Here is a 27,611-nt window from a genome sequence, read left to right as displayed (position 1 = left end):
TAATTTTACTTAAATTGACTCAGGCCCCTTTGTTGTTTCTTTTTCCTTAATTATCAGCCAAACAATATTGAGACACAAAACAAGCCACCGCATGACCAGCTCATCTGTGCCCATCACACAATATTTGAAAATAAAGAAAGGTGAAGGTCTCAGTAAGGCTGATCTCTCAGGTCACCTAAACCGTTTTACAATGTTCTTAGAAAAAACAGAAAATCAACAGTTTTGGAAATGCCTGCTGTGGCAGAATGAGAGCAGCAATAGGCCATGGAATTAAATAACGGGTTTAATTAACAGCAAGAATCGATTAATCATTAAGAAAGTGATTGGAGTGAAAGTGGTTGGAGTTTGAAGCCCTAATTTAGCTGGTCATCTGTTGGCTCGTTTCACGTCTCATTTCTGTTTGGCTGTCATTTAATGAAGAGAAGAATCAATTCAAAGCACTGAATCCTTACAAACATGGCAATTAAAATGAAGGGAAAAAGAATTTAATTAGCAGTGCAAACTGGTCACTGATTAGGAAAAGGGTTAGAATGAGAGCCTGCAGCCGCTGCAGCACTCCAGGCTTGGAGTTTGACACCTCTGTTTTAAATGTACAGTACAGTATGTATTAACGATGCGTCTAAATCTGTTTTGCATAACGTTAAAGATCTCGTCTATCTCTTTAAAATGCAATAGTAGGATGTGATTATGTGAAAAAGATTTAAAATTACATGTTGAAGAGGGAACCATAATATTCATGGATTTCAGTTTTCATATTGACACGCAGACCATGGTTGTTTGTATATAAAATCACATGTCTGAAAATCTGTTTTTTTCAATTTAGTGTTATTTTTGGAAATGTGTTAAAAAGGGGTTAAATTACAGCAAACGTTAGTTAGTGAGTCATCTTAATATAGGTTGGGAAGAACTAAATCCAAAAAGCAGCTATGGTAAATACAATATAATAAAGTAACAATCATGAACAGCTACAATTCTTATAAAATCTTATATTGGTTTAACAGAACAACACAATATGGGAAAGCAATCAATATAAGAACTGAAGAAAGAAGGCACCTCTCAGCACCATGGATGATATTTTTGCCTAGGAAGGTCGCCCCCTACCTGCAGCAACTGAATCTGACGCTGAGCATCCATGAGTTCCTGCTCCACCGAGTTGAGTGACCGGTCCAGGCGGCCTTTTTCAGCAGATAGGCGCATGGTGCTCTCTTCTGTCTTCAGCTTCTCGCGCTCCACCTGTAGAATATCAAGTGCCCTCATGTTAAATGTATTCTTATTAGGTTGCATGATTGTATCTTACAACAACCCCAAACCAGAAAAAGTTTGGACGGTATGGAAAAAAAAAAAAAAAAAACACTGACTCTTAAATTGACTTTGTCTTTTTCATTGCAGACAGTATGAACCCAAGATATTTCATGTTTTGTGTGGTCAATTTCAGTTCACTTGTGAATATACATCCATTCCTGCATTTCAGGCCTTCCAAAAAAAGTCGGGATGGGGGGCAAACTAGAGCCATTAATAAGGTAAAATAATGAAATAATGATGCGATTTCAAACAGGCGATGTCAACAGGTGATTGTAATCGTGAGTTTGTATCCACGAAAGGCTGAGACTTTGAGGAGCAAAGATAGGCAGAGGATCTCCAGGTTGTCAACATCTGTGACACAAAATGGTTGAAATATTTCAAAACAATGTTCCTCAAAGGAATTTGCATATTTCTCCCTCTTCAGTGCATAATATCATTAAACGATTCAAGGAATCTGGAGGAATTTCAGTGAGTAAAGGTCAATTACACAAGCCTAAGCTGAACACCTGTGATTCTGATCCCTCAGACGGCACTGCATCATCAATAGCTGATATAACCACTTGGGCAAGGGATGACTGGCAAACCTTTGTTAACTCTTTCAGGGTGGATGTCGACTTTTGTCGAAAGAAGAAGAAGTTTTACTTGGACTATCTTTGCTAGAAGGAAAGTTAACTTCATTGGTTTTGACCGAGATTCCCTGAGAGGAGAAAACACATCTGCCGAGAGATCGAAGTGAATACGTAAAGCAAAATACTCTGTGGAAGACATTTTGCATATTATTGCTGAATTAGACTCTGAATTGTCAGACTGCAATTTTGTTATCGAAAACAAATGTGAGATATCAGCATCAGCTGATTGGTCCCCAGCTGATCGTGTTGCTGAACAGGTTTGTGTAGCCAACGTACCTACGGTAACAATGACAAGAGGTACAAACCAGATTGCGATGCACTGAGACTGCGACCACCACCTGTCATGTGAAGACAGCCTGGTGGGCAGCCAACCGCGCATCCCTGATTTACTGGTGGGCACAGCACGCAGCTTCAGACATTTTATGTTGATTTCTGGGTGAAACCGTAGCTGTGTGGGATTTTCGGTAAACTGTGTTATTCGAAAAACAAAATATTTAGCCCTTAAAGAGTTAAGCACCACAATACGGAGTTACATTCAAAAATGCCGCTTCAAACTTTACTGTGCAAATAAATGTTAACCATGTCCAGAAGTGGCATCAACTTCTCTGGGCTCATAGGCATCTGTCATTGACCATCACACAATGGAAATGTGTATTGTGGTCAGACAAATCAGTATTCCAGATCTTTTTTGGAAGAAATGAACGCTGTGTTCTCCGGACCAAAGACACAAAGGACAATCCAAACTGTTACCAGCAACAAGTCCAAAAGCCGGGGTCTGTCATGGCATGGGGTAGCATCAGTGCCCTTGGCGAAGACCATTTATACTTCTGTGAATGCAGCATTAATGCAGAAAAGTACATTGAGATTTTAGAGCAACATATGCTGCCTTCTAGATGACATCTTTTCAGGCGACATTCATGCATTTTTCAACAAGACAGCGCAAAACCACATTCTGCACACGTTACAAAGGCATGGCTATGGACAAAGAGGATCTGGGTCCTGGACTGGCCTGCTTACGGTCCTGACCTGTCTCTAGTAGAGAATGTGTGGAGAATTTTAAAACAAAAAATGCGACAAAATGACCCCGTACTGTTGCACACCTTAAGACGTGTTTGCAGGAAGAACGGGAGAAAATAAAACCTGAAACGCTTCATCGCTTGGTATTCTCAGTGCCAAAACATCTTTGAAGTGTTCTGAGAAGGATTGGTGACATTAAAAAGTGGTGAATACTTTATCGTCCCACCTTTTTTAGGCATCTGTTGTAGGCCTGAAATGCAGGAATGGGTGTATATTAACAAATGAAATGAAGTTGACCAAACAGACCATGAAATACCTTTGTTCCATACCGTCTGCAATGAAATAAAAATCAAAGGAAATTTAAGAATCACTACTTTTTTTGTTTTTTTTAATTTGCATTTTCCATATTTTCCCAGATTTTTCTAATTTGGGACTATATTAACTTAAAAGAAAAAGACTTGACATTACTCATATAAAGCTGTGTACAATGATAGCAGCCTCTATAATGCAGCCTGACATATAAGGCAAGGCATGAAAACATAAAGAAAATAGGAAATATTTAATCAGCTCCAGTGAGAACTGGGGTTACAACAACAGAATGCAGAACACGCTCAAAAAGTCCACTTTATGGTGCATGGTTTTAGTTCCAGTCTTCACACTGCCTCAAAAATAATTACGTTACAACACAAACGCCCCAAACAACAAATACATTACCAAATCACAGCTTAATATTTACAAATTATGGAGCATGATGACATCATAATTATTGTCCCATTTCAGCCAAAATTACAGTCCACACTTAAGTCTACAAGCTATCGTTTACGCATTTGCCGGTGCCGTCACTTTTCTGCACAGGTTCCTTTCGAAAAGACCTCACCTTATCCAGAGTGTTGCGGAGAGCAGTCTTGTCCTTCTCCAGTCGCATGGCAGCTCTTTCAGCCTCCCTCTTTTCGCTTTCCAGCTGCACCACGGCTCTCTGAAGGCTGCGCAGCCGCTCTTGCGACAAGGTTCGATCTGTTTGCAGCTTTTCCAGGCTGCGGAATGCAGTCTCCTCCGACTCCACGCGCTGTCTCAGCAGCTACGAGATGGGGAAAGAGGATGAGTAGGAGAATGGGAGGAAGTAGGACCTTCAAGAAAATATCCATACATTTCATCTTAAACCTCATAAGGAATATTCTGCCACACAAGTTTACACAAGTTGAACCTTGATATTATGAGAAGCAGTTTGTTCATGATCATAGCGTGCATGACCAGTGGGATTTGAAGCTGCTCCCTTGTCATTGTTCAGTTTCAAAGCCACATTTTCTCTACGTCTAGCTGCTATTTTAATCTGCATATTCATTTAGGTTAATATTATTGTGTAAAGGTGGAGTGACGTACTCTAAACAATTAATTTACCGACCTCCTGTTGCTGGTGGAGTTGCCCCTCCAGCTCAGCTCGCTTCAGCTCCTCTTCCCCCAAGTCAGCTTGCAGGGCCTGCATCCGCTCCATTATTGTCGCCATGCTCTTCTTACTCTCCGCAAGGGCTGATTTTGCCCCTTCCAGCCTCTCCTAAACGGTCACCAAAACATAGCAGGATATCAAAATTAAAAGCAGTGGTCCATAATGACCTGGGTATTGGCAATGCATCCCAAACAAGCCACATGTTTTTCAGCAGCCATACTATCTGCACTTCAGAAGAGGTCATCCAACCTGAAGCTGAGCATTTTCGGGTCTAGCCTGTACTTGGACGAGAGACCATTTAGAAAAAGCTTGGGTTGCTGCTGGAAGAGGTGTTGGTGAGGCCAGCAGGGGGAGCTTACCCTGTGGTCTTAATGTGGATCCCAATGCCCCAGTGCAGTGATGGGAACACTATGATGCACAAATAAGGTGCCGTTCTTCAGATGTAAAACTGAGGATCTGATTCTCTGTAGTCAAAAAGAACAGGGTGTATCCTGATGTTCTGACTAAATTCCCCACCACAGCTTGATTATCCTGGTCCCCTAATCAACCCCTGTCTCTAACTGGCTCTCTCTCACCACTTCACCACCTAATAGCTAATGTATGGTGAGCAAAAATGGCTGACGTCACATCATCCAAGTGGATGCTGCACACTGCTTGTGGTTGAGGTGGACTCCTCTCTATGTAAAGTACTTTAAGTGTCTTGAAAAAATGCTAAATAAATGCAATGTCTTCTTCTTATTGTTAAATTGACAGATCATCCATATAAAGTAGATCCATAACCTCTACCTATTCTATAGCATCTGCCAACAGAGGTTTCTTGAATTTTTCAGCATGCTCAGTACAGTCGTGGCCAAACGTTTTGAGAATGACACAAGTATTGGTTTTCACAAAGTTTTCTGCTTCAGTGTTTTTAGATTTTTTGTCAGATGTTTCTATGTTATATACTGAAGTAGAATTACAACCATTTCAGAAGTTTCAAAGGCTTTTATTGACAATTGCATTCAGTTTATGCAAAGAGTCCATATTTGCAGCACTGGCCCTTCTTTCTTTTTCAAGACCTCTGCAATTCTCCCTGGCATGCTGACTGTCCATCAAATTCTGGGCCCAATCCTGACTGATGGCAGTCCATTCTTGCATAATTAGACTTGGTGGGCTTTTTTTTTTAATGCACCTGTCTCTTGAGGATTGACCACAAGTTCTGAATAGGATTAAGGTCTGGGGAGTGTCCTGGCCATGGACCCTAAATTTCGATGTTTTGTTCCCTGAGCCACTTAGTTATCACTTTTGCCTGGGAGAAGTTTCTCTCGGAGGATGTTCTGGTACTATTCTTTATTCATGGCTCAGGATCAGGACACCACCAGTGCAGAGCTTGCTCAGGTATGGCAGCAGGTAGGTGGGAGTGACTCAAAGACTTTTGGAGGATGGCCTGGTGGGTGTCAAGAAGGGCCACAAAGAAGCCAAGAAAAACATCAGGGACAGACTGATAATCTACAAAAGGTACAGGGATTAGATTGCTGAGGGAAAGTCATTTTCTCTGATGAATCCCCTTTCTGATTGTTAGGGGTATCCACAGAAGAAAAGGTGAGCGCTACCATCAGCCCTGTGTCATGCCAACAGTAAAGCATCCTGAGGCCATTCATGTGTGGGGTTGTTTCTTCTCAGCCGATGCAGTGGGCTCACTCACAATTTTGCCTAAGAACACATCCATGAATAAAGAATGGGACCAAAACATCCTCTGAGGGCAACTTCTCCCAACCATCCAAGAACAGCTTGGTGACCAACTATGCCTTTTCCAGCATGATAAGGTAAAAGTGAGAATTAAGTGGCTCAGGGAACAAAACATCGAAATTTTGGGTCCATGGCCATGAAACTCTTCAGACCTTAATCCCATTGAGAACTTGTGGTCAATCCTCAAGAGTCGGGTGGACAAACAAAAACCCACCAATTCTGACAAACTCCAAGCATTGATGATGCAAGAATGGGCTGCCATGAGTCAGGATTGAGCCCAGAAGTTGATTGACAGCCTGCCAGGGTGAATTGCAGAGGTCTTGGAAAAAGAAAGAAGGGCCAGCGCTGCAAATATGGACTCTTTGCATAAACTGAATGCAATTGTCAATAAAAGCCTTTGAAACTTCTGAAATGCTTGTAATTCTACTTCAGTATATAACATAGAAACATCTGACAAAAAGACCTAAAAACACTGAAGCAGCAAATGTTGTGAAAACCAATACTTGTGTCATTCTCAAAACTTTTGGCAACGACTGTAGTTGCCCTGCAAGCAGTTGGCATTTTCACCTAAATTTCCAATGGCTACATCAGACTCTACGAATTTTCAAATTCTGTGTGTTACCTGTTGGTTCAATGGTGCAGGGTTCTTTGAATAGGGAACAGGTTGTGTCATTATGACCCCAAGATGCCAAAGTTTTGAATGCAGCAGAGTGGGCACAAAGGCAAGACATAGGAGCTTTGTGGATTCAGATGTGCGTGACAGAGAGGATCACTACAAGGTGGCCACAGGTTGGCACGTCCATGACACAGTATGTGGCCTTCAATCAACATGAGTGTGTGTGGAGAAGGGACAGGGGGACGTGACACAGAATGTGGCTGTAACAGTGAGGATGTTTGCCCAGGCAGTGATTTGCAGGCTTGTTTTTGTGAATTAAAATTAAATATACACCCAGTTGTCATTTATATAAAAAGCTACAAAACGGGATGGGGGCATTGAATGAAGTGGGTGGGCCTAGGCCTACACGGGCCCAATACTAGCACCACACCTGTCTCTAGTTATATGGTAACTTCAATTAGGACTGTTGGGCCCAGTGCTGCACCAGAGACCACAAGCAATCGACTCATCCTCAGTCACCACTTCACACAAAATCATCTTGTATCAAGACATCCATTATAACTCTGATGCCACCTTATATGCCTTTTCTGCTTCAATAGGGTTTCTATATGTTGTTCTTGTGGCTTTTTCAGGAAAAAGCAAAACAAAACAAACAAACAACCATTTCCATGAAAAGTTCTGACCTGTAGCAGCCGGCGCTCCTGTTCACTGTTGCTCAGGGCCTTCTGCAGGGCCAACACACGCTCTTGGGCCGAGGCCTGGCTGGCAGCATTCTCTGCCATGCTGCCGCTCAGGCTTTGCAGTCGCTCCTTTAGTGAAGCTTCAGCCTCCTCTGCTTTGGCCAAGGCCAGGTGCAGTCGGTCCACTTCCAGTCGAAGAGCACCAGCCTTCATCTCACTTTCTGACACCTGCGGGGGGGGCAGAGTACTTTATAGAACACCAACTATGTAGTGCCATGTTTTCTTTTTTATCAGTCAGAATGAGAAAGTTCCTGTCACCCCTTATCACACCAATTCAGTGGCTTCTACTTAAGCTAAATGATATACAGTATGTGACTAAAAGTATGTGGACAGCTCTCCAAATAATTGAGCTCAGGTGTTTTATTGTTAACATTTATATCAAATCAAACACACAGCCATGCAATCCCCATTGACAAACAGAGCTTAATGACTTTAAATGTGGCAAATGTGTGTTCATAGGAAGTCACCTTTGCCAAAAGTCAGTACATGAAATTTCTGCTCTGCTAGATCTGCCACCGTCATCTGTAAGTGCTATTACTGTGAGGTGGGAGCTTCTAGGAGCAACAACAGCCCACCCATCAAGTGGTAGACCACACAAAAGTGCATGGCATGTAAAAATCGCTTCTCTTCTGTGGCATCACTCACTACAGAGGTCTAAAAGTGCCCCTGGATGCAACATCAGCACAAGAATTGTGTGTTGGAAACTTCATGACATGTTTTTCCAGGGCCAAAGCAGCTTCTCATAAGCCTAAGCTCAATTGTGCAATTGCCAAGTATCAGCTGGAGTTTAGTGCAGTGGAAATGTGTGCTCTGGAGTGATAAATCACACTCTACCACCTGGCAGTCTGATGGATAAATCTGTCACGCTGCCTTCTGGATTGCAGAGTGACCACTGTAAAGTTTGGTTGAGGAGAGCTAATGTTCTGGAACTGTTTAAAGGGTTTTGGTGAGGCCCCTTGGTTGCAGTGTAGGGTACTGACAATGCAACGTCATATAATGACGACTGTGTGCTTCCAACTTTGTGGCAACTAACTGGGGAAGGTCCTTTTTTGTCCCAGCATGACAAACTCCACAAAGACATGGAAGACCTCAAGTGATCCGTACAAAACCCTGACCTCTTATTGAACACCTTCGGAGTGAACTTCAACACCAACTGTGAGTCAGGCGCTTCTTGTCCAACATCAGTACCTAACTATTCAAATGCTCTTTTGGCTGACTGGGCACAAATTCTCAAAAACACACTTCAAATTCTTGTGGAAAGCCTTGCCAGGAGAGTGAAGACCTCCATAGACCACAAAGGTGGGACCAACTCATTATTAGTTTTGGAATGGAACGTCCAACAAGCTCTAATAGGTGAGATGGCTGAGTGATCACAAACCTTTGGCCATATAGTTTTAAGTCTGACAACAACAGCACAACGGGGTTGTTCCATTAGTTGCTAAACACTGAATTGTTATATTATCTGGAGGCTCAGAGACATTTCAGTCCACCATCTAAATAGAGTTGATGCCAACTGATCTCTGCCTCCTGGAGACTCACCTGCCGCTGCAGGTTATCAATGCGGTCTTGTGCAGCCTGAATTTCTGTCTCTTTGTCTCCCAGGCTAAGCTTCATACGCTGCAGCTCGCCTTCCAGAGTTCTCCGGGACAGCTCCAGCTTGGTGCCTCGGCTTTCTGCGTCTTCCAGTGCCTCCTTCAACTTCCGCCTTTCAGCATCCAGCCTTGCCTCAATGGCTTTGAGCTTGTTAAGCTTCTCCTGAAAAACAGAAATAGTGAAGTGAGGAGCTAAGCTGTTACAGTTGCAACATCAGGTGTTTAGATAATCTTTACTGTTCAATAGACAGACAGACAGACAGACAGACACTTTATTAATCCCAAGGGGAAATTCTTTCAAAGAATGCTTTCAAATTTTGTTTAAATCCTGATTTTCTTTTCAAAGGTAGTGTATTCAAAGAGGGCAACAAGCAGAAAAAAAAGGTGAACTACTATTAGAAACTCCAACCCTTTTTAGTTTCATTGAAACATACCATAAATGACCTCTTATTAGTTTATTTAATGTATGGCCCTGTACAATGATAAGTCATGAGGAAGAGCGCTAAATAAGGCAAAGCTTCTTCTTATGATTGAATAAAATTTCTCTTGATGGCTCTGTTAGGATGCGTATTATAAAAGGCACCATTAAAAGCAAAGCCTATCATCCCCTTTTAACATGTTGGCTTTTTATGGCTTCACTTTTTCATTGTGCTGGTTATTATGGGAAGCATATGAGATAAAGTTAATTTCTTTGCTTTGGTTATGTTACTCTTAATTATTCTGTAAAGCAGTTTATGATCTAGCTCATTTTGAAAGATAAAATTTCACTTTAAGGTTATTCTACTTGTATTTAAAATGCTCTTGGAAAATCCTTGGAAGGACTTTGTGAGCAGAGTTGTGCTAAAGTCACTATATAAGGTAAAGCCTATTCCATTTTTGTTTAATACTGCACTTGGTTTTTCTATAGCAGTGGTCTCAAACTCCAGGGGCCTCATGTATAAACGGTGCGTACGCACAGAAATGTTGTGTAAGAACTTTTCTACGTTCAAATCGCGATGTATAAAACCTACACTTGGCGTAAAGCCACGCACTTTTCCACTTTTCCTGTACAGACCTTGCGGCTCAGAAACAGTTTAATCCCAAGAACTTTAAATGCAGCCAATCAAGTGCTCCTTGTAGAGGGGACTGGGCGGTCTCGTGGTCTGGAACCCCTACAGATTTTATTTTTTTCTCCAGCCTTTGGAGTTTTTTTTTTTTTCTGTCCAGCCTGGCCATCGGACCTTACTCTTATTCTATGTTTATTAATGTTGACTTATGTTTATTTTTCATTGTGTCTTCTATTTTTCTATTCATTTTGTAAAGCACTTTGAGCTACATTTTTTTGTATGAATATGTGCTATATAAATAAATGTTGATTGATTGTTGATTGATTGTAGAACGGTTTGTACTTATAAGTACAATCACCCCACTGTAAACTTGCACTACAGTTATAATATCGCACAACCTGAGCCACTTTATAAAGCGCGTATTTACATATGATGACGATATCATTTTTAAGATGAAATGCAGCAAAATATGTTTGTTAAATTATACAGATAAAACTTTAACTTCATTTAAATAATCTATATTCTTCACTGGGAGTGTCGTTAAGGATAGAATAATTAAACATGTACTACAAAGATATTTCAATGTTCTTTAAACGCGTTTTGAAGAATCGCTAAGCTTACAGATGGCTTAACGTCTATTACAGAGCTGATTGTATGGCGATCGGTTACTTGGGGAAAGAAAAGCACTGACTGCAGTGACGGCTACGCCAATATGTATTGAATATAAAACAGAAAGAGAAAATAACAACACAGCTAAAAACGCAGCAACAAATTTCGGCAAAAGTTAAATGCTTGTGTCATGAGCACGAGGCGGCTACGCAGTGTCTGCAACGGACGTGGCCATCCACCGTGCATGACATTGGCGGGCGAAGGAGCCACCGATTCTTCCTCTGCCCAGTGCCACCAAAAGCCTAGAGCCGCCCCTGAGTACTGCTGCAATAAATTATTTCATCAAAGTGAAACACATGTTTAATAACGTGCTTTAACTCCTATCATCATGAAAATGACATCACGTATACATCTCAGTATTTTAGTTATTCAGAGAGCTGTAATATCACGAATGTAATGGACTCTGTGTCCAGTTGGAGGAAGAGAGCCGGTTTAAGAAGCAAGTAGTGATTCACACACATAGAGCACATACAAGTAGAAAATCAAATACAAAACAAAGCATTTAACGTGCTACTTTAATTACGATGTGATTTGAGAAACTGGTTAATTAAACGATTTTAAGATGAAGTTTATGATGTTCTACTTTAATGACAAAATAAACTACATGATTAAAGTGGAAATGTCGAGATTGAAGTTGACATTTCGTGCTTTTTCCCCACCGTGTGCCTTTTTTCTCTGTACCCTAATAAGCTTTCATATGACACTCAGACAGTGGGCTTCTCCAACACGCTATGTCACTCGATCAACTTCCTTTTGTTGATTATACCACGGTTTATTTGAACAAATAGTATGTTTTTCCTTTGCCTCCACTTGGTATTCGCTGAAATTCTTATATTTTCCCCGTGCTTTTCCCATTGTCTGTTCACAGAAGGCTGCGCTTAAGGGCGATTTATATTATTTTGTATATTCAAAGAGGCGTAATTCTGGGAGGAGTTGGGGCGTTACAAAATGCGCGTGCACGAGCGTTAGTTTTCACGCTGATCGGGATTTATGTAGCGGAAGAACGTGGAAGTTGGAGTACGCACAGATTCCTGCATCTGGATTTTTCTGTGCGTAAACACATTTCGGCTTTTGTGCTTACGCCATGTTATATTGCGAGTTCTACGCACGGCGTTATACATGAGGCCCCAGGCATTTTACCCACAATTCCTGTTTAAAATATCCTAGTTTGTGTATGCAAAGAAAGCAATACAGCCGATTCCTGTTAATCGGACCACATCAGGACGTGATCATTTTGGTCCTAATAACCGGCTGGTCCGATTACATGAACATGCCCTATACATGTGCAAACCAAGAAGGGACGTGCTAGAAGTAACATTAAAATGTCATTATGACTTTTATTCTGCTGCACACGCGTATAGCGAACGTACAAACAAGAACTATGTACATGTACGGTTGCTTAAAACTTTGTTTATTGAAAAAGAAATCTCCAAATTCTTCGAAACGATCTACACGACACTCAGCATGCGAAGCACAATAAAAAAGGTTACATTGCCTAATTCCAGTCAACGTTTGAAGAACTTGTCTAGTGTGATCTGACGCATTCTGTTTACGCACTGCACTTGTTTACTCTCGATTTCATGTCGCCGGCTACTGGGCGGTCCGTTTTAGGAAAGAAAGGGCAGACATGTTCACCCCCACTGGTTTGCACTTGGTACAAATTTCCCGACTTCCTGACCTTTGATAAAAGCATAAATTCTCCTGGGGAGCCCAGGGATCTTTCCGATGTCGCTGACCCGCTTTACATCCGCTTTCAGCGGGCGACTTGTGGCTTCTTTTTCTTATTCTCTGTCACGTTCTTTGGTCCAATTAAACGGAATTTTGGTCCAAATAAGCGAATAATATTAGGCTTATATAATATGATCTATTTTGGTTCTTTAGGATTCGGTCCGAATAAGCGGCTGGTCCGATTAACCGGTGGTCCAATTAACCGGAATCAACAGTATTACCATTGAATCAATGCACAGCTTCAGTTTTTCCAGCAAGAGACAGATTAAGGAGAACTTTTTTAGCATACCAAGAGCAAATGTGAAGAATGGAGTCAAGTTGCAGATTTCGTTGAACAACAGAGAGTGACATTTGCAGAGTTTTAACACAAATTAATTTGAGAGGTGCTTATTCTTTGAACTAAATCAACCTTTAGAAATGCATTCAAAGCCCAGTGTTACAGTCCTACTGTCATGTTGATCATATAATTTTATTATGCTTGATTTGTATCACTTATACTATGCTAGTTTAGGGATAATAATAATTATTATTATTATAGTTGTCATTTTTGGATTATTATTTATCTTGTAGCCTATAATTTTTTGCCCCCTGCAATGTTTAAGACAAGACAGCGTGCCTGACTGTTTCCCAGAATTCAGTTGCACCTTGCCCAGGGAAGTTCCCTAATTTGTGTCCAAAATGGCCAGCAATGCTGCAAATATTAGAAGAAATGGGCTCAGAAACTGAAAGAATAACTGATTCTGTATAGCATTCTGAGAGTCCTTCCAATGAAAGCACTAAATAAAATATCCACTATCTGGAAAATCATTTATTAATGCTTTTATAAAAAGTCGAGGATGCTAGCTGTAAAAGATGAACAGATTTAAGATACACAATCACAATTCTAACTCTTTCTACCATTAAGTCTTTTTACCTGTGTGTTGCGCCGCTCGGTCTCAGCTGACTGGACACTCCGCTCCAAAGTGGTCACCTTCTCTAGAAGGGTCTTACGCTCCCGTTCTCCACGACGGATTGATTCTTCTTGCAACATGAGGGCGGTCTGGGCAGAGCTGAGTTTACCTTCGGCTCCTCGTTTCACTAAAGAAGTCAATCAAATAATCTTTCAGCCACTTGTCGGAGAAACAAATGGTGTACCCATACAATGAGAAAAATGCCACTAAACCTTTGTGGAGTGTCTACATGCACAACAGGGAGGCCATTTTATGACTTGGATAAGTTTTCTCGCACAAACACTTCAACTGTCAGATTGCACAGCCATTGTCTCAGCAAAACTCTGGAAAATAATTCTTTCGTCCAGCAGGCTGTTGGCTTGTTTTCAAAAGAACCTGGGGACTCCTACTGTAATTCAAAGTCAAGATGGAGCCATGTCACCATGTCAATCAAGTGATTCATCTAATGGTTCAGTTTTAGTTTGTTCTACATCTGGCTGTACAGCTTTTTGTTTACATGCCGTTGTGCGTTTTTTGGATGAAGGCTCTGCCCCACTCATGAATATTGATGAGCAACCATAGAGTGACAGAACACGTAGAAAAAATCATGATTTGTTTTGCTGTATGATGTTATTTCATCCACAACATGGCAGCAGAATAGTGTCCCAAATGTTATTTGTCTTAACACTCCATATTTCATCAAAACAGATTATCTTGAGAAGTACTCGGGGTTAACCATTCTTACATAGAATTTCAAGACACTCCCAAGGTTAACACCAAGGAAGTCAACCACTGATCAGCATTACCTTTCATTCCAAATGGATGAGTTATCTCACTTTCTTTGTACACCAACTCCTGTTCCTGGTTCATATTTAGTTTGCTTTATTTCTGTATTTGTACCATTTGACTTATTGTATTACTACATTCCTGCTTATTATGTCATCTGAGGAATAGCGCTGAAATTCATTTAACAATTATGAAATCCAAAATTCATTTAAGAGTTTTTGACGCTTTAAAATTTTTTTTGGGATGTGGAAACAAGGAATTCAACTCCCCAAGGCCTCGCTCACGCTTTCAGTTTACCTGTGTTCTTTTCTGCCACTGGGTAAAGCACAAGTGAAATCAATTCAATTTCTACCTCTCGTTCACATCACCATGGAGGTGTGATGTAGGCTTTTTTGAAAATTTGAAATGCTGCATATTTTCCACATAAACATACACTAAAACATCATCCAGTCTCATGGTTCCTCACATCAGTGCAATGCTGATGATACACATCTGTAAATGTTGTTCCCTCCAGAGGACCACAAAGTATGAGCTACAATATCTGCATGTCTCACTGATATTGCAGTATAGGTGTAGGAGCACCATAAGCAACTCAACCTGACAAAGACGGACCTTCTTGTTACCATAGCCATAGCACTGTTCAGCTTGGCTCATTACCGCCAACACCCACCAAGTCAGCATGCAACCATTGGGTGAAGATTGATGACCACCTGTCCTCCACAGTCCAAGCTTCAACAGCTGCTTAGTCTTACAGATTTGCAATTTGCAGCACAACTCTTGGTCCAAGCTTTGGTCTGGACTACTGCAACTCTCCCCTGGCACAGGTTCCTGCATGTGCTACCAAGCAGCTGATAGAAAATGCAGTGGCACATTTGGAGTTCAACCAGCCAAGATGGGAGCGTATCACTTCTCTCTTCAACTCACTGCACTGGCTCCCTGTAGCAGCACACATTCAAATCAGGTTTTGGTCTTGTCACATCTGAACTACTGAAGTTCTCTGTTGGCAGGAATCCTGGCATGTGCCATCAAGCCAGAGCAAATGATTCAAAAAGCATTGGCATGCCTGGTGTTCAATCAGCCGAGGCAGGCACATGTCACTCCCCTCTTAAGATCACTAACATGCATTAAGTTCAAATCCTTGATGCTTGTCTATAGAGCAGTCAATGGCTCAGGACCTGTACATATGGAAGTCCTCTGCTTCCTCTTGCAACTCGGGTTTGCTGATGAATGGTGTCTGGTGATGCCACCTCTGCGTGGCATCAAATCTCAATCCAGACTCTGTTCATGTGTAGCTCCTAACTGGTGGGATGAACTGCAGATTCCCTCACGATTTTTAATAAGCACTTGAAGACTGGCTTTGATAATGGCTTTGTTAGGTTCTTGTAAACAAGGACGTATGTATAACTAGCTTGTATTTTGTAATAACTCAAGAGCTTCAGTTTTTTCATTTAAAAAAAGTTGAACCATTTACATCTGTAAGTATCAGACTTTGTTTCCAAATGCACTTAAGGTTTGGAGGGCTTCATGCTTTTGGTAGGTAGTATCACACTGCAAATAAGGCACAACAGCCATTGCTCTCTATGTTTTACCGTAAAAGTGAACCTATACCTCAGAAAATCTGGATTGTATGTTCTTGTAACATTCCTGTTTGGTTTTGAATTTCAGGATGAATCTTGAAATGGAATTGGAAGAGTTCAAAATAGGTGATACTATGAAGTGTTTGAGGAGCGTGTCCATGTTGTTTGGCTTTCTTAATGAATGAAGCATGCGGTGTAAATCAAGTTGTCATGTTCTTGGAAAACTGCACTTATGTCAGATGTTTCTATTCCCCAGTATAATGAAGCAAAATGTCCCTTTGGATGGGTGCAAAACTGAAATCTACAATCAGTAGCCCCCTAAACATTAAAGCAATGGCTAATTAATTAATTCAATTATTTTTTTTTAAACTTAAGCTAGGTTGTCCAATGACCCACGAATTGAGAAACAATGCATTACATCAATTCTTTGTAAAGAAATGAACAAGAATCCTGCTCTTAAAAGACAAGTGGAAGCTCACCTTCTTCACATTCGGCTAGCGACTTCTGGAGGTGCTGCACTCTCAGCTGAGTTCCGTCTCGGTCAGCCTCCATCTCACCAAGCTGTCTGATTAGAGTCCCATTCTGAGTGCGAGCTTCATCCTGCACGACAAGAAAAGAACCCAAACCCACAGGTTAGAATTTAATGGGGTAAATCAGTACAAAATCCAGGTTCCAGCATAGACATATATAGATAGACGCCGCATTCACTGTGTTGCCCAGTCGACACGATAAGTCAGCGCGTCCGCCATATTGCGAGTGGTAAAAGTGCCATTTAAACCAATACAGGTAGACGTGGAAACCGGGTTTTCTGATGAAAAAACAATAACGTTTAAAACAGTATCGTTTACATACAACAGATTTTGGCAAATCGTTTACATGAAATTATTTATATCCATTTATACACTAATAATAGCAATTATTAAATAAGAATTATTATTATTATTATTATTATTATTATTATTATTATTATTATTATTATTATTAAATAATTCCACCTATATAAGTAGCATTTCTCGGACTGCCTTCTTCCATCTCCAAAAAAGTTCTAGACTTCGTCCTGTTCTTACACAACACAGTACTGAAGTATCGGTTAATGCCCGAGTCACCTCACGTATAGATTACTGTAATGCTATTCTATCTGGCATCTCACAAAAACGTATCCATCGCTTACAACTTCTTCAAAATTCTGCTGCCAGGATAATAACCTGCTGTTCTAAATCCACTGAACATATCACACCGATTCTCTCTCAACTTCACTGGCTCCCTGTTCACTACTGAATACAATACTAAATACCGCTCTGAACGTTTAAAGCTCTCCACCGCCTACCTCGCTGATCTCCTACAGACTGACACTCCCTCTCGCTCACTCAGATCCTCATCTGCAGCTCGACTTTCTGTACCGCACATCAGACTCAGTGCTATGGGAGCTCGAGCGTCTCTCATTGTGCTCCTCGACTCGGGAATTTTCTTCCCTCTCATATACGTCAGCTCGATTCAATAACACAACTGCCCTCAAAACTTATCTTTTCAAACTGGCATACCAATTGTGAATTTTGCACTTTTACTGCCAGTTATCTTTGTTTGTTTGCTAATTATTGCTTTTTGGTTTATTATTCTCTTATTTTAATTTTACTAATGTTGTTTAATTTTATTGTAAGGTGACCTTGAGTGCTAAGATTATAAAACGTGATTTTCTAATGGCCAAATATAACGAAAACAATTGTTCAGCCTTACGTATGAAATGTAATCCCCCGGGATCTGGTTTGGAGCGTACAGCGGTTTGTACAATCTCAAGCAGCACATGCGTGAGGCATCTTTACCTATTACTTCACTCCACAGCAGTGCCACTCGCAATATGGCAGCAACATTGACGTACGATGCTGCTGGTCATGCGGCGTCTAGTAATTCTATGTCTATGGGTTCCAGTACCTCAGATGATTCACTTCCGTGTCCCGCCCCTTTGATGTTGTCACTTACTATATGGGCTATTAAAGCCGCCATTTTACCACCAAGGAATCAGTTCTGTTTTGGACTCAGTATTGTGAACATCTCTGTCAATTTCAAAATCTTTTACAGCCAGGGATATTATACAGGTGGCTGCCCCAAGCCTTTTTATGATGTCTGGTTTATCACAACTGACAAAAACATTCTTGTCCTCGATCATCCACCCAATTCGCCTGATTTAGCTCCCTGCGATTTTTACTTGTTCCCAAAAATCAAAAGTGACCTGAAGGGAACACATTTTTCTGCAATGTGTGAAGTGAAGACAAAAATGGCAAGCCTGGTGAAGAGCCTGAAGCAAGAAGAATTTCCAGAACTGTTTCAATCAATGGAAGATATGTATGGAGCGGTGTAGAGATCGTTAGGGGGAGTATAAAGAAGGTGACAATGTGTAGAATACTGTAATTCATCAATAAATATATTTATTTTACCAACCCTGTATTTTTGAGTCTCACCTCGTACATTGTGGTGCTTGCGAGTGCCAACCCAATTCCTGGTCATTTTACTGCTCTGTTAGGCTCATTATCTTTGGAATAATCTCATGCTTTAGTCACACTAGTTGCTGAATGTGTGACTTGGCTGGCTCGCCATTTTTATGGCTCCCCTGTAGCTGGTGCTGAAGTAACTCATTTGAATCATGGAATGCCTGCTAATATTCATGACACGGCACTGATGTCATCATTGGCTGATGCAAAATCCAGCTCTGTTACAAAGCACTCACTTTGAGTGTTTAGCCATGCTAGCCACCTTTCCCAACTCCTTGCAGTGGCACACAGATTCTTCAAAATGGGAAGATGGTCATGCAACTGTTAACAAGGGCATAGTGGCACGGCTGTTGAGTGTTGTGCAGCCAAGTGACTCAGCAGGGTTGTTGCATGCTCTGTTTTCATGTGGTGCAGCACTGTCATCTGATGCTGCCCTTCTAGGTGGTGATCTGCCCATTATATATGGGCAGGTGAAGCCTCCTTGTGTGGAGCTGCAGTGGCCTCTTGGCTATCTACCTTCCTGAATTGACACAGCTGTCCATGTTTTAGGTCCTGGATAACAGCTTCAAAACTCTCCATTAACAGCTCAAAAGAGGCCAGCAAGTCCATTTTTGGTGCTGGATGCTTTACTGAGTCGGAACATAGCTCTTCTATTTATCCCACTCTTAACACCAATGTAGCACAGTGCAGAGTTTAGTTTTTTTTTTTTTTAAGTAAAAAATAATATTCATACACAGCATATAGCACTACATTAATGCATACTAACAGATAGTACTTTCTTAATAGTTAACTTTCATTCAAATTATTTAAAATGTTCAAATGTGGCTGTGGCTCAAATGAACAGAACACAGCTGCTAAACTGAATGTCTTGCCTAAAGACAATGTGGTTCATGAAAATGGCCAGTAGAGGTCACCAAAACACTATAAATATTACATTAAGGCAGGTCCAGCGCAACAGTTACGAGGTAAATGAATCCTGAAGAACTCAAAGACAAACTCATAGACATGGAGTGGAGGGATATACATAACAAATAATATGAATATAAAGATAACAAATAGATGGGCGGATAGTGTGTCATTAACTCAGATACCCCAAACACTGATCTTTTTTTTTCTCAATTTAGTTGTAAGAAACACACTTTAACAAGAACACCTGAAAATCACGGGCAAACTCAAAAGATGACCAACATTAAGTTACAGAGAGATGTAAGATGAAATCAGAGGCCAGATATTTGAAAGGGACTATATAAGACAGAGAGATAGGTAATGAAAGATACTATACTGTATAATTTGACTAATAGTGCTTGCTGATTAAGGATAGATAGATAGATAGATAGATAGATAGATAGATAGATAGATAGATAGATAGATAGAAAAGGCAGTATATACTGTCATATTCTGCTAATAAAGACGTTTAGAAAGACAGATAGGAAAGAGATTTAATAATCTGAATAGTTTTTGCACTGCTGCCTTGCAGAGAGGACACCTGGGTTTGTGTCCTGGCTCTTCTCTGTGTCGAGTTTGCATGTTCTCCCCGTGTCCAGTTTTCTCCCACAGTCCAAAGACATGCAGGTTAGGTGGCTTGATGATACTTGATGATACTTAATTGGCCCTAGTGTGTGCTTGGTGTGTGTGTGTGTTTGCCCTGTGACAGAGTGGCTCCCTGTTCAGAGTTTATTGCTGCCTTGCACCCTATGCTGGCTGGGATGGGCTTCAGTGTGACCTTTGACCCTGTTCAGGACTAAGCGCATTAGACAATGACTGATTGACTTTATACTTTGATTAGTAATACTTATTGCTTAAGGTGCCAGAGACTAGCAGTGTTTTACATGCAAGTAAGAATTTCACAGCACAATTTCACAACAAAGAGATGTCCAAACCTCAAAGTCTACTTTACAGCAAACTGAGACAATTCAGATTTCTTTTCTTGAAATTAGGAAATAGTCAGATCTTATCTCTCTTACATGCATTACTAATTTTCATAATTTTCTTACACTTACTGATTAAATTATTAGGAACACCTGTGTACCTGCTTATCCATGAAATGATCTAATCAGCCAATCACGTGGCAGCAACACAATGCATAAAATCAAGTAGATACAGGTGAGGAGCTTCATTTAATGTTCACATCAAACAACAAAATAGTGATTTCAACTAAGACATGATGGGCTGGTCTGAGTGTTTCTGTAACTGTTGATCTCCTGGAAGTTTCATGCCCAACATTATCTCTAGAGTTTACTCAGAATAGTTCAAAAAAGCAAAAAAACATTTAGTGAGTGACAGTTCTGCAGATGGAAATCCCTCATTGATAAGAGAGGTATGAGGAGAATTGCCAGACTGGTTCAAGCTGACAGAAAGGCTACAGTAGCTCAGAGAACCAATCTGCACAACTGTGGTGGGCAGAAAAAAATCTCAGAATGCAGAACACATTGAACCAGGAGGCAGCTGGACTACAACAGCATAAGACCATGTTGGGTTTCACTGCTGTCAGCCAAGAACAGAAAACTGAAGCTGCAGTGGGCACAGGCTCATGAAAACTGGACAGTTAAAGACTGGAAAAACATAGCCAGATCTGATCAACTTCCATTTCTGCTTAGGAACACAGATGGTAGGCTCAGAATTTGGCATCATCTCCATGAATCCATGCACACAATCGCCTTGTGTCAACAGCCTAGGCTGGTGGTGGTGGTGGTGGTGTTGTGATGGTGTAGGGAATGTTTTCTTAGTACTGTTCAGGTCTGTCAATACCAATCATTTATCATTTGGATGCCACGGCCCATGCGAGTATTGTTACTGTACATGTGCATCCCTTCAGGGACACAATTTAGCCATCTTCTCATGGCTGCTTCCAGCATGATAATGCACCATGTCACAAAGCAAAACTGGTTTCATGAACATGACAATGGGATTAGTGTTCTTCAGTGGCCTTCCCAGTTACCAGATCTGAACCCAATAGAATACCTTTGGGATGTGTTAGAACAGGAGCATGAATGTACAGCTAATAAATCTGCGGAAACTGTGTGACGCACTCATGTCGACATGGACCATAATCTCAAAGGAATGTTTCTAACATCTTGTAGAATCTGTGCCATGAAGAACTGAGGCTGTTCTGACAGTCAAAGGAGGCCCAACCCAGTATTAGGACAGAGGTCCTAATAATTTGTTCAGTGAGTTTATCTCTCCTAGATGGATTCCCATATAATCTCTTATTTTGAAGAGGAAACTCACTGAATTACTGGACCTTATGAGTAATATGAAAGAAGAGAACTGAGAGGGGAGCTGCATAGTTAAAATGGCACTTGGACCGTAAAGAAAAGATTCTGTTTGCTCACCCTGTCCCGCTGTGCATCTCTCAACTCCTGCAGGAATTCACGAAGCGAACTGCGCACCACTTCTGGGTCAAGTTCTGGGAACGGCGTGTCGGTGCGGTCTGGAGAGGTGGGCCTGGACAGAGGCCTTTGTTCCGGTGTTCCTGTACGAGAAAAGGCACCTGATCTGCTGTCATCTAGTCCTGTATGCAAGACAAAATTGAGGGATAGTGAGGGAGAAACATTGGGTTGTTTGTGTTATTTCATTTTCTCCAAAAAATGGAATTCAGTGGATCAGGAGTCATTGGAAACACCTGAACTCAGTTTAGTGTGAATGTTGTTCAAGAACGAGACAGATGGTGGGATTGCAAAGAAGTCTCGAAGATGTAAACTATGAAGTGCTTCACCAAACTCAGACCTGAGCTCCACCAACGTGGGCACTGGCTTGTAACCTTACCTGAACTTCATGGAGTGGTCCTAAACAACATCTACAGTACATTATATTATGGTAGGATGCTTGAAAGACAAGTTAAAGACAGTAGAAGAAAAGAAAAACACCAACATCTGCTGTCAGTAATAATGGATGCAGTTGTGCTGGCAAAGAAGATGGGACTCTGCCAGGCCATGGTAAGCTATATTTTGTATAGTTATTTTTCTCCCAAAGTTTATAGTGCCTAATCTAGTCCAGACTAGTGGAAATGACATACTGTAAGTGCAGAGAGAACCCTACTCTGGACTGTCTTGCCCATCAGTGTTTTGAAATCTTGTTTTTATTCAATTGTGGTCACCAATTCATTTACTTACCTTTTGGTGGAGAAAGCGAGCGTCGAGGTGAGTGTCCTCGGCCCCGGACAGCAGGGCTGTTCCCTCGACCGCGCCCTGCAATGCCTAAAGTGCGACTCAGGGCAGAGTGAAGGCTACCCAGCTTGAATTCCAGCTCACGTTTCTGTCCATCAAGTCGCGCCATCTCTGCCTCTAGCCCTGCCGTCTGGCCCTGAGCGGCACTCAGTGCTAGAGTCAGCTCGCTAAGCTCAGCACGCGACTGTTCGGCTCGCAGCTCCAAACTTCGAATGTGGTCCTGTAGCCTCTTTTCGCTGCTGTGGGATTCCTCAAGCCGAGCCTGTAGATCCCGCTCACGAGAGCGCCAATCCACCTCAAGGTCAGTTAACTTACGCTGTAGATTAGACACCTTTAGAGAGAGGCAAGAAGTTATCATGGGGCAAAAGAGTGACACTGACCAGAAAGACTGAAAAGACAGAATGGGAGAAATTAACAGTCCTCCAGTATACCTCTTTTCGGGCGCTATCCCGGAGAGCCTCTGTTTCCATAATCCTCTGCTTTAGTCCAAATGACTCTCTCCGTGTTTCCTCCTCCTTCTGTTCATCAAGGGAGACTCTGGCCTGAAGTTCTGCCACCTCCCGGCTCTTCTGCTCCTTTTCACTGTCAAGAAGCTTCACCTGTTAACACAAAAGCAAAATGGTACTTATGGGCTTATCCACTAGCAGACTGCACTGCCTTTGTTATGAACTAGGAGCCACAAAGCACTTCCAAAAATTCCCACTAGGGAGGGAAATCCTGTCAAAAACTCCAGCTGGATACAAAAAGGGCCATGAAGATACGACAAAGAGTGATGGATGCTAGGCTGAGAGGAGAGGTGGCAATCTATGAGCAGCAATATGGCTTCATGCCTGGAAAGAGTACTACAGATCCAATGTTTGCTTTAAGTGTTGATAGAGAAATACAGAGGAGATCTGAAGGAATCGCATTGCGTGTTTGTGGACTTAGAGAAAGCATATAAGAGGGTGCCAAAAGAGGAGTTATGGTACTGTATGAGGAAGTGGGGAATAGCAAAGAAGTATGTGAGGGTGGTGCAGGACATGTACAGTATGAGGACAATGTGACAACAGTGAGGTGTGAAGTAGGAGTGACAGTCTGGCTCAAGGCAAGAGTGGGTTTACATCAAGGATCGGCTCTGAGCCCTTTCTGGTTTGCAATGATGATGGGCAGATTGACAGATGAGACAAGACAGAAGTCTCCGTGGACTATGATGTTCGCAGATGATATTGTAATCTGTAGTGAGAGTAGACAGCAAGCAGAGATGAACCTGGAGAGGTGGAGGTATGCACTAGAGAGAAGGGGAATGAGAGTCAGTAGGAGTAAGAAGGAGTACATGTGCAATAATGAGAAGGAAGGTTGTGGAAGAGTGTGACTGAAAGGAGCAGAGGTGGTGAAGGTAGACAAATTTAAATACTTGAGTTCAACAGTCCAAAGCAAAGGAGAGTGTGCCAGTGAGGTGAAGAAGATGGTGCAGGAAGGGTGGACTAGTTGGAGAAGAGTGACAGGAGTGATTGGTGATAGAAGAGTATCTGCAAGCATGAAAGGGAAGGTCTATAAAATGGTAGTGAGATCAGCTACATTGTATGGTTTGGAGATGGTGGGGCTGATGAAAAGACAGGAGGCAGAGCTAGAAGTGGCCGAGTTGAAGATGCTATGATTTTCACTTGGAGTAATGAGGGTAGATATTATTAGGAATGAGTAAATTAGCGGGATAACACACATACAACAGTTTGGTGACCAAGTGAGAGAAGCAAAATTGATATGGCTTGGCACGTGAAAAGAAAAGATGAGAGGTACAGCAGAAAAAGAATGTTGAGTATGGAACCGCCAGGCAAGAGTTAAAGAGGTAGGCCAAAGAGGAGGTTTATGGATGTGGTGAGGGAGGACATGAAGGCAGTCAGTGTGGCAGAAAATATAAAAGATGGGAATAGATGGAGATGGATGATCTGCTGTGGAGACCCCTAAATGGCAACAGCAGAAAGAAGAAAAAGATACGAAAAGGACTATGTAGAATCTTAATACAATAAAATGGTTGTTTTCCACAAACTGCCTTCAGGTACAAGAGAAAGCTCTGTGGAACACAAAAGACAAAAAATGGAATTGCCTGTAACACAAAGGAAATGCAAAAAAAACCACAAGACCCAAAACGTATTCCAAGAGCAGAAGGTGAAAAAAAATATCCAGAATTGTACAAAAAGCACAATGCACAGTGAAAGATATACAAACTCATCCGCTCCAGAGTGCTTTCACAATGAACCACCAGGAACTGCAGGAGACCCTCCAGAGATATAGGGCAGAGAGTAGTTCCTGGCAGTGATTAACAGGTTGCCCCACCTCTTGGGGAACCACCCACAAAAATCATAGAACATAACACAGGCAAAGAAAATACAGTAGATGATTAACAAAAGTAACATTAGCATAAATAAATGGCTCAACAAAGAACAAATAGGACATAAAACAAGACCTTGAACCCCACCAAAGGGAAGAACACCAGCTGAGATACAATAGCCATGACCTTACTCTTGGGACAACATAACTCCTAAAGGGTTTAGTCAGGGCAACATAAGTCCCTTACATCACCTAAAGGATGTATACAAATGAGTATAAGACTGTTCAGCACTTTGACAATTAAGAGATTTTGGCTAGCAATGCAAAATTTTTAGTCCCCAGGAAGTAGATGAGATGGTGCACCACAACTGATCTGGAAACTATATGGTCTCAGATCTTTTACCGAACAGGTTGTACAAGGCTTCTCTGAACGACAGGGATGAATTTCATGCTTATGAGCTTGACTGATAATGATGTTTTATTAATATTTTATTAAATTGCTTTGTGCCCACCTCTACCATAACCTATCGTCTATGGGGAAGGAGCAAAAGCTTTAGATTCGTCAAAAATTTTGATCTCTGGTTTTCGACAGATCTCGATGGTTTAGGGCCCCAATACCAAAAACTTTGATATTTCGATGATGGGTGTGTTTTTGACTGTATGTGTGTCTGTGTGTCACAATTTCCTGAGGACAGTCTATAACTAAAACGGGTGGATGGATAAATACGAAACTCAAAATTTAAGCCTGTTATGAGATGACGATGTGCTGATGAGTTTCCGTGTTAAATTGTGCAAGAGAAAGAGGCACTCTAGAGGAACCCTCAAATACCGTAATTTTGCAATTAATTAGAATTCTTCTCGTCAATTGCTATTGTAATGAGCTATTTTATGATCAGAAAGATTAGCATCAGAGCGGAAAATAATTACTGAAATGTTATAGAATAGTTCAGATAACTTGGTTCCTAGGGTGCAAAGCCTATTGACTCTCACATCTGATTTTTTTTTCTTATTGCACATACTTTCAAAGTGAAAAACATCATCTCACATTACTAGCATAGATAAGAACAGTCGTCAAATGAGCCAGGCTGTCTCATATACAAGTGTATTTATTGGGCTAATTGGGGAACTGCTTTCTTTAAAAGACTGGGAGTCTTCTTTACCTTAGAATGAAATCAGCAACTAAGAAATGGATCCACCTGGGAATGTTAACTAAAGTCTTGTTGTTTCTAATGGGACTGCATGAAGACTTAACCACCCAGGTTATATGATTCTGTGTAGCACTTAGCACTTGCTGTTATCGGCATTGATGCAAATAAATATAGTTTGTGAGTGAAAACTTAAAACCAGTCTCTCTGTCTGACTGCTACTAGTGGACTAGGAGGTTAGATTGATCATTCCTTGTTTAACTGTGGTACATAAAGGGCACAAGGGTTTCCTTTGTGAAGTTCTCTACTGGCTGTAAATGGGGCTGAGATAAAGTTTTCAAAGTAAAGAAGACCTAATTTAGGGAGCAGCCTGCCACACGGGTCTCAAGGGTGAAACATGCGGGGTACCAGTGAAACAGAAAGGAGGTCACAGGTGACAGTTACATAACTGGTTTTGACATTTCTTCTTACCCACCATCTGAAAATGGAGCTAAAAGGTTAGTTGGTACCTTTTGCGTTAGGTGCATGCCATAGATCAGGGGAGGGCAAAGTCATTCCTGGAGGGCCGCAGTGGCTGCGGGTTTTTGTTCCAACCCAGTTGCTTAATTAGAAAGCAATCCTTGCCAATAATTACATTTCATGGCTTGTTAGTGCTTTAACTCTGCTATGTCAAGTCATTCTCATATCCTAGATTTTTTTTCCATTCTAAGGATATCGTCCAAATACTTTGAAGTGTAAAACGGATGGGTAATTCTCAATCCTTCACTTTTTTCTCTTCTCTTTCCTTCCAAGTATTTAATTAAACCAAATAGTGCACGATAAATACACACAGGTGTAAAGGGTAACAAGCTAAATGGAGAAATGCTGGTTTCTTTTGTCATTTGCATCTAATTGCTAATAAGGAGCAATTAAAAACCGAGAATGCAGCTGTTTAAGACTTAAATAAGCAATAAGGGTTCAAAATCTTAATGAGGGAGATAATTAAAATTAAGCAGAAGTGTCACTTGAGCAATAACTGCTTCTTTTTAAGCAATTGGGTTGGAACAAAAACCTGCAGCCACTGCGGCCCTCCAGGAATGACTTTGCCCACCCCTGCCATAGAAGATCTAGTGACACGATAAAACACAAGTCCTTGGCTCTTATCTATGCCAGGGTTTTACACCTGCAATGGAAAGTAACAGGATATTGTGGCGGAAGGTTTTGTGGGAAATCGGTTAAATCTTAATAAACACGAGCACTGTATTAGGAAACTCATGGAGGACAATCATCCTGTTAGAAGTAAAATTCAAACCAAAAATGATATTACAGCTGAAAGGGTTGTGAATTTCTACAAATGTGATGTGGTCAATCAGAGGCAGCAAAGTAGCCTATAATTTGAAATTAATCACCATCAGGATAATGACTCAGTGAGTGAATGTTTTTAATGTAAAGGACCATCCAGCAAATACATGTAGTCAAGAGGCAAGCTGAGGTTGGAATTGAAAATTAATCCTACTGTTCAAACAAACTTGAAACGCATCAAAAATCAATAGTCAGAAGCAAGAGATTAAAAAAAAAACCAAAATGGTTCTGAAATATGTGAACGCAAAGTGCATCCTTAGAAAACTTTGGAGATGTTCAGAGCAACCCTTAAACCATTGCTCCAAAGGCACAGATTTCCACAAAATTGTGGAAAATTACTATGATAATAAGAGATACCAAAAT

The 27,611-nt window shown here is 41.2% G+C and overlaps 1 protein-coding gene across 7 annotated transcripts in view; it reads right to left on the bottom strand.

The window, feature by feature from the left end:
* LOC120530814 (rootletin-like) overlaps nt 1–27,611 on the bottom strand; it is a 133,467-nt gene that overhangs the window by 7,630 nt on the left and 98,226 nt on the right. For all 7 annotated transcript variants that reach the window (XM_039755448.1, XM_039755446.1, XM_039755442.1 and 4 more), the window contains 10 exons: nt 22,887–23,054; nt 22,402–22,786; nt 21,622–21,800; nt 16,283–16,403; nt 13,425–13,588; nt 9,016–9,231; nt 7,420–7,644; nt 4,351–4,500; nt 3,826–4,026; nt 1,102–1,233 (listed from right to left, as the gene is read on the bottom strand). In XM_039755448.1, coding sequence (XP_039611382.1) covers nt 1,102–1,233; nt 3,826–4,026; nt 4,351–4,500; nt 7,420–7,644; nt 9,016–9,231; nt 13,425–13,588; nt 16,283–16,403; nt 21,622–21,800; nt 22,402–22,786; nt 22,887–23,054 — 1,941 coding nt within the window. The remainder of the gene's footprint in view (nt 1–1,101; nt 1,234–3,825; nt 4,027–4,350; nt 4,501–7,419; nt 7,645–9,015; nt 9,232–13,424; nt 13,589–16,282; nt 16,404–21,621; nt 21,801–22,401; nt 22,787–22,886; nt 23,055–27,611) is intronic.

Source organism: Polypterus senegalus, chromosome 6, assembly GCF_016835505.1.
Source record: "Polypterus senegalus isolate Bchr_013 chromosome 6, ASM1683550v1, whole genome shotgun sequence".
NCBI lineage: Eukaryota > Metazoa > Chordata > Cladistia > Polypteriformes > Polypteridae > Polypterus > Polypterus senegalus.
This window is presented reverse-complemented; position numbering and strand designations above follow the sequence as displayed.